General features: G+C 43.0%; 1 protein-coding gene across 2 annotated transcripts in view; it reads right to left on the bottom strand.

The window, feature by feature from the left end:
* The window catches only part of PRPF39 (pre-mRNA processing factor 39), a 33,343-nt gene extending 27,269 nt beyond the window's left edge, over positions 1 to 6,074 (bottom strand). The window contains exons 1-2 of one of the 2 annotated variants that reach the window (XM_066277824.1): positions 5,947 to 6,074; positions 251 to 596 (exon numbers count right to left, since the gene is read on the bottom strand). In XM_066277824.1, coding sequence (XP_066133921.1) covers positions 251 to 568 — 318 coding nt within the window. In that variant the 5' untranslated portion in view covers positions 569 to 596; positions 5,947 to 6,074. The remainder of the gene's footprint in view (positions 1 to 250; positions 597 to 5,946) is intronic. The other variant, XM_066277825.1, reaches the window with a different exon arrangement.
* Positions 6,075 to 11,141: the final 5,067 nt, after the last annotated feature.

Consider the following 11,141-nt stretch of genomic DNA (forward strand, 5'->3'; position numbering starts at 1 on the left):
CAATGAGTGCAAAATTAAAAGTAACAACTAAGTGAAGCAATGAGTTGATGCTTCTCATTTTCCTTTATTCTCTCTCGTCAACAGAAAAAAAATTTTTTTTGTTATTTTGACGCTAAAAAATGTATATATCTAATGTTATTCAACTTAATCTGAAAATTACGAGAAAAGCAACTTTAATTACAAAACAGTAAGGCCCAATCTAATGACTTGAATAATCTGTCCCATTAGTCCCATTTTAAAAGTTACTAACCTCCTGTTCTACATACTGAAGCAAATATACCCAGCCTGTAAAATCCTGAGGATTATTTTCAATCGTTTTCCAAAACTTCTCATATTCTGGAGGGAAATTTGCTTCCGTTTCTGTCACTGGAAGGTCCACAGCATTTGTTATTTCATTTTCTTCTGCAGTTGCATTCACATTAGGAGATCCATCAGGTGACTGTTCCATTTCCATAACATTCAAAATTTCAGTACTGAAATCAGCTGTCTGCTCTACCACTACCTCTGAACTGTTGCATGTGCTGCTATTACTAGAATTTCTGTATTCATCCATGTGAGAATTTTGCATACTGTTTATTTTGTCTTCAGCTAATGATCTGTAGAAAAAAAATAAAGAGAAACATCTTCCAAATATTTGGCATCATCAAAACCACTTTTTACTTTTTAAAAAAATGTATTGATTGATTTTAGAAAGAGAAAGAAAGAGTGAGATGAAAACAGTCATTTGTTATTCTACTCAGTTGATTGCTTCCCATATGTACCCCTACTGGGGACTGAACCTACAACCTTGGCGTTTGGGATGGCTGAGCTAACCAACTGAGGCAAAAGCACTTTTTAAAAAGCCCTCATTAGTGCCTGACCAGGCAGTGACGCAGTGATTAGAACACCATGCTGGGATGCAGAGGACCCAGGTTCGAAGCCCCAGGGTTGCCTACTTGAGCGTGGGCTCACCAGCTTGAGCGGGGCTCACTGGCTTCAGTGTGGGATCATAGACATGACTCCATGGTCACTGGCTTGAGCCCAAACATTGCTGGCTAAAAGCCCAAGGTTGCTGGCTTAAGCAAGGGGTCACTTGCTCTACTGTAGACCCCTAATCAAGGCACATGTGAGAAAGCAATCAATGAACAACTAAAGTGTCACACTGAAGAATTGGTATTTCTCATCTCTCTCCCTTCCTGTCTGTATGTTTCTCTCTCTGTCACAAAAAATTTAAAAATAAAAAGTTAAGCCCTCATTAGCTATTAAAGATATATAGTAAATTGATATATATTTACTATATATAAAAATATATAGTAAATTGATTCTTGATCTAACATAATTCATAATTATGTTTATTAGATTCTATTTTATAAATGAAACTAACACATTTTCTCAAAATCTACTATTTTGTTATTGGGTATTCAAGTAAAAATCTAAATAACTATGGTCTTAATATCTGTTCTGAGGGCTAAAGGTAGAACAACAAAACAAATTCTGGTCATGGATATGTTTTAGGAGGAAGTTCATCACTTAGCTCAGGATAAAATTTTAGAAAACAAAGATAATATTGTTGAAATGTATCCATACAGTTAAAATAAAATTTAAATTCTGGTAGCTTCATTTGATTTTATTATAGAAGACAGAAAAAATTTCAAAGATATCTTTCTGGAGGAAAGTCAAACAAAATGCACTCAATGGCAATTTTGCATATATTATGAAAATAAACAAAAACATTTACTTAAGAACATACACTACAACACTGTATCACAGCCAAAAGAGGATAGTATTAAGAAGAGGAGTGCTTGGCCTAGCCAGATAGCTCAGTTCGTTAGAGCATCATCCTGATACAGCAAGGTTGTGGGTTTGAGCCCTGATCAGGGCACATAGAAAAATCAACTAATGAAGCCCTGTCCGAATAGCTCCGTTGCTTAGAGTACTGTCCCAAAGCACAGAGGTTGATGGTTAAATCCTCAGTCAGGGCACATACAGGAAAGGACTGATGTTCTTCTCTCTCTCTCCCCATCCCCTTCTTCTGGCTAAAATAAAAATAAAATGAGTAAAATAAAACAAATCCTTAGAGATAAAAGCATTAACAAATGAATGCATGCCTGACCAGGCAGTGGCACAGTAGGCAGAGCATCGGACTGGGAGGCAGAGAACCCAGGTTTGAAACCCTGAGGTTGCCGCTTGAGCGTGGGATCATAGACATGACCCATGGTTGCCAGCTCGAGCCCAAAGGTCCTTGGATTGAAGCCCAAGGTCTCTGGCTTGAGCAAGGGGTCACCTGGTCTGCTGTAGCCCCTGGGTCAAGGCACATATGAGAAAATAATCAATGAACAACTAAGAAGCTACAACAAAGAATTGATGCTTCTCATCTCTCTCCCTTCCTGTCTTTCTGTTCCTCTCTCTGTCTCTCCCTTGTCTCTACTACACACACACAAAAAGAATGAATGCATAAAATGTCTTGTGACCACACACACACAAAAAAATGAATGCATAAATAACTAGAACAAAAAATCAAACTGTGTCTCTCTCCCTTCCTCTCTCTCTAAAATCAATTTTAAAAAAATCTGTTTTGCCTGACCAGGCAGTGGCGTAGTGGATAGAGCATCGGACTTGAACACAGAGGACCCAAGTTCGAAACCCTGAGGTCGCCACTTTGAGCACAGGTCACCAGCCTGAACACGGGGTCGCTGGCTTGAGCGTGGGATCATAGACATGACCCCACGGTTGCTAGCTTAAGCCCAAAGGTTGCTGGCTTGAAGCCCAAGGTCACTGGCTTGAGCAAGGGTTCACTTGCTCTGCTATAGCCCCTCATTCCCTCCATCAAGGCACATATGAGAAAGCAAGCAATGAACAACTAAGGAGCCACAACGTAAAACTGATGCTTCCCATCTCTCTCCCTTCCTATCTGGCTGTCCCTATCTGTCCCTCTCTCCTTCACATTCAAAAAAAACCCACAAAAAAACCTTTTGACTGACAATTCAACCTGTCTTCCTAAAATCTGGAGGATGACTTAGATAATCCATATATAATTAAAGATGGGAAGTTTGATGTAATACCTTCTTTAACTTTCTATATTTATGCCTATAGAATTGTACGGCTAGTAATTGTCCAGGTCCTGAATGAGAACAGAGCGGAATGAAGAAATAGACTCAAAGATAAAAAGGACGGGATTGGGAGGTCTCTGCACAGCCCATAGCTTGCAAGAGCAAAAGCAAAGCCCCCAGTCTGCTTTATTATATAGTGCAGAGCCATATACAAATAAGAAAGTCTCTGATACAAAGTCACACATCTGAGGTATAAATGAGCATCCTCATAAGGGTGCACCACCCCCCACCATGCAAGAGTCAACGGCGGGGGGGGGGGGGGGGTGTCTTAGTCTTAAAAGGGTATGGGGAAGGGCTTAGTTTAAGGCTATAAGGACTTTGTCAGTTTACAACCTGTCTCGCACAGAAGTGATTATTCTTTTTATAAAAGAGCAACACCAAAATCTGAAGACATCACTAAGGACTAAAAATCAGAAGTTTGAGCAATATTTTCTGACCTGTGGTGGGGGATAAAGTGTCAACCTGGAATGCAGAGGTCGCAGGTTTAAAACCTTAGGCTTGCCTGGCCAAGGCACATATAGGAGTTGATGCTTCCTGCTCCTACCCCATTTTCTTTCTCTCTCTAAAAATCAGTAAAAAAAAAAAAAAAAAAGTTTGAGAAATGCAAATCAACCAACTTTGTAAACAACAAGTTACTCTGTGCTTCATCCACAGATAAACTAATTTTTTTAAAAAAGATTTTATTTATTGACCTTACAGAGAGAAGAGGGGGAGCAAGAATAGTTGCTTCAGTTTAGTTGTTCACTGATTGCTTGCTGTATGTGCCTTGACTGGGCAAGCCCAGGGTTTTGAACCTGCGATCTCAGTGTTTCAGGTCAATGCCACCACAGGTCAGGCCACAGATAAGCTAATTTTAAGACTCAGGCTGTTAAGAAAAGAGACTATCATTACTACTGGTTTTAGCAACTGTTTTCAGAGACTCAATAGAATGGTCGCAGATTGACCTTTTTAAGTCTGTATGTATTAAATAAATACTTGCTGTGTTCCAGAAACTGGGACACAAACACACACACAAATTGTCTTACACAAATGTCTGTCCAAGTCAGGTTTTTGTAAGGGGAGGGGCATCAACCTTTGGCTAGAACTATTATTTTCTCCTTTGGTTATTTAAAAAAATATCCCAGCTCTGGCCAGATAGCTCTGTTGGATAGAGCATCATCCAGAAATACAAAGGTTGCAGGTTCTTTCCCTGGTTGAGAGCACATAGAGAAACATTTATGTCTCTCTCTCATTCCCTTCCTCTCTAAAAATCAATAAATACAAAAAAACCAAAAAAATTTTTAATCCTACACTTGAAAAATAAAATCCTATGCTAGATGCAGGAGTATAAACACACCACATAAAGTTCTATTCTTTCTGCTTGAAATGCACACACAAAGGCCCTGGCCAGGTGGTTCAGTGGACAGCACATCCTCTAGGCATGCCAAAAATGGGCTGGATCCCAGTCAGAGCAACTGACACAACCAATGAGTGCACAAATAAGTGGAACAATGAGTTGATGCTTCTCTCTCCTTTCCTCTCTCAAATAATGGAAAAAGTTTTAGAAAAAGAAACATGCACACACACACAAACAAGTTTTAACATTTGATATATAAAATTCTTTTTCTTATTCAAATGTAAGCAAGCAACTAAAAATAATTCCAAATACTGTAACACTAAAAAAATTCTGCTTTTCAATTTTCATTTCAAATATCTCATACCACCTATTAATTAGCCATCTTTGATCAACCCCTAATTATTCTAGACTCTAGTCCTCTTCAATAGAATTCCTTTCATTACCTTTTCCCTACACCAAAGGCTGTAGGGTGGAAATTTCCAACTTTTGCAACTCTAGAATAAGGTTATAAATGGGGGGAGGGGGAAACACCTAACAGTAGCTGCTTGTTTTTTTAAGCCCAAAATACTCAAGTTCCAACATGAGCTTCATCTTTCCATCTGTGATACTTGTTCTCTTAAGCTTTAACCATCTCAGCTGTAGAAAAGTCTAAAGTATATCTTAACAGGCTGGATCGGTGGACAAATAACGTTAGGTCCTTAAAGAGAAGACACCATAAATATCAAATTAAAAAATAATAACCTAATGGCATAAAATAAGGCGTTATTATAGTATCATCATCCATCACATTAAGAGCACACTACTTATTAACTTAAGGTAGGCATTATTCCTTTTTTTCTTTTTAAGGGAGAAACAGAAACATTGATCTGTTCCCGCATGAGACCTGACCGGACCCAACCGACAATCCCTGCCCATCAGGACCACGCTCCCACCAACCCAGCAACCTGGCCAGGCAAGGTAGGCGTTAGAGAAACTGATTTCTTCAAAAGATCTTTAATGTCTAGTTTTCTCTGCTTCTACCCTATCCTGCCAAAAGCCATGGATGGATTATCTTTAGGGTGCTGTGACTCAAGGTCCCAAAAATGCGGCTCTTGTAGTCAGTCAGAACGCGCCCCACAAGGCGCCTGAATTAAGCTGTATCCACAAGACCCAAATTACACCCCCCAGGGCCCCGGCGGCCGGCCCGAGACCCTCCGCCCCGTCGCCCCGCCACACCGCTTTCCAGCTCTCGGGGAAGCAAGGACTTCAGACTCGCCCCCCAGCTGATTCCTAAATCAAGGTGGAGGCCTACATTTGCCCGCCCGTCAAAGAGACGTCTGGTCTAAGAAAAGAAACCTCGCACTGCTCTACCCAACAGGTGGGAAGAGGAAGGCACGGACAGCTGGGGGCCCAGGCCCAGCCAGGCCGCACAGCCGGCGGGAGACGGAGGCCCGGCTCCGGCGTGCCCGCGACCAGGCAGGCCCTTCCATGCCCAGCGTACCAGCTCCTCCTACAAATGCCAAGGCGCCCACCCCGGCTGACCTGACGACGGATACGACTCAATGCCATGAGCCGTAGACAGGGCCAAGAGAGCTGAAGGTGGAAACTTCGTGGTCTCAATCCCCACAGCTTCCGCAGCACGCCTGCAAACGCCTCAGTCGCTTCCTCCCAGGGAGAGCGCGCGGCGCGCATGCGCCCGATTTCCTAAAGGCGAGGGGTCACGTGGTGGCGCTGTGCGCTGGCCCCGCCCCTGTCGGGCGTCCTCCGGGCCGCGAGGCGGGGCTTCTGCTCAGTCTCTTCTCCCTCCTCTGAAGGGACTTCGTAAACTGAGAAGGTGTCCTGATTTTCAATACGGCCAGCGCCTAGGCCTACCCTCTTCCACTTCCCACCCCAGAAAAATGTTATGTTTTTCAGGCAAATCTAAGGTTTCTCAGCATTTGCACAGGCTTTACTCCTATACCTGAAAATGGGCAGAAATTATGCCTTAAAACCCCTGCGGAAGAAAAAGGAGCCCCATGTAAGGTTGGAAGGAGGACACCCGAATTCAGGGTTAAGAAAAGGTTATTAGGGGGTCTCTGCCCGGCTGACTCCTAAGGCAGAGGTCAGCAACCGGTGCTCTAGGTAGGGTTAGGGTGGGGGCTAGTAGTCCTTAAGGAAAAATGTAGCTTTCAGCGATTTATGTAAGATTAACCTTAAAGTAAGCTAGGAGACTTTCCACACCCGGGTTAGTCACCCGGATGCCCAGGGGGTAGTGACCTGGTACATCCAGTCCGTCAGTGTCCCTTTGTCCACTTACGGAAGGAGGAAGTCATGGCCACCACCTGCAACCCTATCACCCCATACTAACCCTGCCAAATTCATTGGGGGGGGGGGGGGCGGAAGTAACCACGTAGGATCGTCCGAACATAAAAATTCCTAACTAAAAGTGAATCATGGTAGGTAGCCACGTACTAGGCATTTCTCTTCCTTGGAAAAGGTCCATGTTCACCGGAATTGAACCTGGCTTTTGCCTTTTTGCATCTAAGATAACATACTCTTGGAATTTCAGAGTAATCTTCTTTTTCCAGACCCCGGTAGGGTGCAACCCAGAGCACCAGAACACTAGACCACAAAACCCCTCGCTCTGAACTTGTTCCTCACCATCCCCATATGCTGTAAATGTTAATTAACTACCCTGTAACCACCCATGTAAAAGAAGTTTGTTCTTTTTGCTTTATATCCAATCTCAGAGATTTCCCCTCTTTGCTTTTTCCCACCTCTGCAATCTACCATCAATGAATGTGAGCCCCTATATATCTCCTCCTTTAGTTCTAATGTATAAAATGAACTGTGAAACTGCCCATTTCCGGAGCATGTTCTCAATCAGCTGAGAGTTTTGCTTCCTTACAACTGTCAGTTTGGCTCAAATAAATTCATAGAAATGTATTTGACGTTTGGATGTTGCTTACAGTGACTCCCCCAAATCTCAAGATGGTATGGGCCCTGCCAGTTGCTCAGTGGATAGAGTGTCCACAGAGGTTTGGATTCCTGGTCAGGGCACAAAGGAGAAGTGACCATCAGCTTCTTCCCTCTTCCCTTTCCCCCTCCCCCTCTCTCCCTCTTCCCATCCTGCATCTGGTGGCTGATGGGTTCCGGTGTGACCCCATGTGCTGAGATGCATCAGCCTCAGGCACTGAAAATGGCTCTGTACTCCAGCATCAGTCCCAGACCAGGTTGCTGAGTGGATCCCAGTTGGGATGCATGCAGCAGTCTGTTTCACTGTCGTCATTCCTCTCACTTAAAAAAAAAAGAAAAAGAGGCCTGAACGGTGGTGGCGCAGTGGATAAAGTGTCGACCTGGAACTCTGAGGTCGCCAGTTCAAAACCCTGGGCTTGCCTGGTCAAAGCACATATGGGAGTTGATGCTTCCTGCTCCTCCTTCCCCCTTCTCTCTCTCTCTCTCTCTCTCTCTCTCTTTCTCATTCTCTCTCTCTTCTCTCTAAAAATTAATAAAATTTTAAAAAATTAAAATTTTTTTTTAAAAAAAGGAAAAAAATGATGGTACAGACACTGGGTCCTAGTTACCTGAAGAGGAAACAATAGGATAGGATATGTAAAATTATCCTCTGGAAGAGGGGAGATTAAAAGTTGTGTTGACAATCTTAGCAGTCCTCTTCAATTCTACTCTCATTTTTCCTTAAAAAACAATTCTTCTCCCACTCCTAGATCTGGCCTCTCTTATTTCTGTTACAAAGTTCCTGAGTTCACCTATCACTTATCAGGCACTCTCTTGTTCAAGGTTCATATCATAACTGGGCTAAAGTTCCTTTTCGAGAATCTCCAGTGTGTCCATAAAGTCATGGTGCACTTTTGACCGGTCACAGGAAAGCAACAAAAGACGATAGAAATGTGAAATCTTCACCAAATAAAAGGAAAACCCTTCCAGTGTCTGTAGGATGATGTGGCAGCATGTGCGCATGTACAGATGATGATATAACACCGTGTATACAGTGGAGCAGCCCACGGCCATGCCAGTTGAGATGTGGACGGTACAGAGGAAAGTTCAGTGTGTTCTGTGGCTCGCTAAATTCGAACCCGTGACCAAAGTGCAACGTGAATATCGGCGCGTTTATAACAAAGCGCCACCACATAGGAATAACATTACTTGGTGGGATAAGCAGTTGAAGGAAACCGGCAGTTTGGTGGAGAAACCCCGTTCTGGTAGGCCATCAGTCAGTGACGAGTCTGTAGAGGCTATACAGGATAGCTACCTAAGGAGCTTTAAAAAATCTGTGCGTGAGCCCACATCGAACTGCAGTGAATAGGTATGAAACTGGTAGAGTTTTCCTTTTATTTGGTGCAGATTTCACATTTCTATCGCCTTTTGTTGCTTTCCTGTGACCAGTCAAAAGTGCACCATGACTTTACAGACACACTGTATATGTTTCCAGAAACAGTCCTCTGCAAGATGATGGTGCCTGTCCACAATCCTGTTAATGTTACAGAACAGAAAGAGTTCATTCATCTGGCGCTAGCAAAGCCAAACACCAAAAACAGAGAAATGCAGTGGAGAAATATTGGTTATTTTATTATGAATGGCACCATCCAGAAGAACAAGAAGCTAATACTGTACTCAAGTGACTGAACTCCCCGATGGTGTGTAGGTTACTAATTATATAGGGCAAAATCCCAAGACACTGTGGGTTAGGGGTTCAGGTAATGCTGGACCTAGTTGGTTGGAGGTGAGGTAAAGGTAATAAATCATGTCTTCAGATCTTTTTTTTTTTTTTTTTTTTTTTTACAGAGGCAGAGATAGACAGGGACAGACAGACAGGAACGGAGAGAGATGAGAAGCATCAATCATTAGTTTCTCGTTGCGCATTGCGACTTCTTAGTTGTTCATTGATTGCTTTCTCACATGTGCCTTGACCGTGGGCCTTCAGCAGACCGAGTAACTCCCTGCTAGGGCCAGCGACCTTGGGTCCAAGCTGGTGAGCTCTTTGCTCAAGCCAGATGAGCCCGCGCTCAAGCTGGCGACCTCGGGGTCTCGAACCTGGGTCCTTCCGCATCCCAGTCCAACGCTCTATCCACTGCGCCACCACCTGGTCAGGCTGTCTTCAGATCTTGAGGACAACTCTCAGGTCTCTTCCTCTGGTTTCATGGGAAAGTAGCCAGGAGGTGGTTTTCCTGTTCACTTGGAGCCAAAAGGGATGATTTTCCTCTTCGCTCACCTGCTGCCACAAGAAGTGGTTTCCCCTGCCTGTTTGCTTGCCTGCTGTTATGAGAATCTCATAAATGATAATGGCACATCATCTTTCAGCTTGCAGTTTCTCTGTTGTCTTCCCGAATCCAATGTGAACTTCCCTGGCCTTGACCACTGGCATTACAGTTTACATTAAAAGAAATTGTATAACACAATTATAAGCTTTGGGAAGAAAAAATATATACAAAATTCTGTAGGTTATGGGGTGGCAAGCTCTAAAATACAATAAAGTCAAGTGATCTCAGAAACAGAGAGAACAGCCGGACCAGGCAGTGGTGCAGTAAATAGAGCATCGGACTGGGATGCAGAGGACCCAGGTTCGAGACCCCGAGGTTGCCAGCTTGAGTGCAGGCTCATCTGGTTTGAGCAAAGCTCACCAGCTTGGACCCAAGGTCGCTGGCTTGAGCAAGGGGTTACTTGGTCAGCTGTAGCCCCCCGGTCAAGGCACATATGAGAAAGCAATCAATGAACAACTAAGGTACCACAACAAAGAATTGATGCTTGTCATCTCTCTCCATTCCTGTCTGTCTGTCTGTCCCTATCTATCCCTCTCTCTGACTCCCTCTCTCTGTAAAAAAAAAAAAAAGAAGAGAAACAAAGAGATCAGACAGATGAGGAAAGGCATTATTTATTAATATAATGAATTTCTTCCATTTGCCTCTTCAGATTGTTGTAATGTAATATAATCAGTGAGTTCTACAGAGACACATAGGTAGGTGACAGAAGAAATTTTAGAAGGAGTTTTATTGCCAGTGACATGCACAGGGTATATCCAACCCAAATTGTGCAGCCATGAACACAGTTCTGAGGCTGCTTTTATAGACAAAATGACATACTAGTCGGGAGGGAATGGAGGGGGAGCATGGTACAAAAGTCATTAATCTTACTAACAAACTCATTGAATTTTACTGTCTTGTTACAATGTTTACCTATAGGATCTATCAAAAGGAAAAACATTTCTACACACTGAGACCATAAGATAACACAGTAGTGATAAATGTTTCACATACTTGGCAAAGACATTCCCAAACATTCTAGAATTTACAACCTGTCCCTATCACCACAATAGTAGGGATTTATTTAGTTTAGGATAAGGAGAGAAGCTAAATGAAGTTACTTTTGCTAAGAGTGTTGGGGCTAGACTATTAGGAAATCTAAAGCTAGTTCCACTTGCTTAGTTTACAAGTTTTGTACATACAAAGAATTTCAAAATGATGATTATTAGAAAGCATATAAAATGTTACAGAATATAGGTTTTCATGCAAGGTGGGGGGCACTCATGATCCCTTTGTCTAGAGGTATACATTACTCTCATGACTCCAGGATGGAAGGAAGAGTAAGGATTAGTATAGGAATTTTTAATTAAGGTACGTAAACATTATTTCCTAAAGGCTTTTAAGAAAGGAGAAGAGGCCTGACCAGGCGGTGGCGCAGTGGATAGAGCATCAGACTGGGATGCAGAGGACCCAGGTTCGAGACCCGAGGTTGCCAGCTTG

The sequence above is a fragment of the Saccopteryx bilineata genome, chromosome 4 (assembly GCF_036850765.1).
Source record: "Saccopteryx bilineata isolate mSacBil1 chromosome 4, mSacBil1_pri_phased_curated, whole genome shotgun sequence".
In the NCBI taxonomy this organism is placed as follows: domain Eukaryota; kingdom Metazoa; phylum Chordata; class Mammalia; order Chiroptera; family Emballonuridae; genus Saccopteryx; species Saccopteryx bilineata.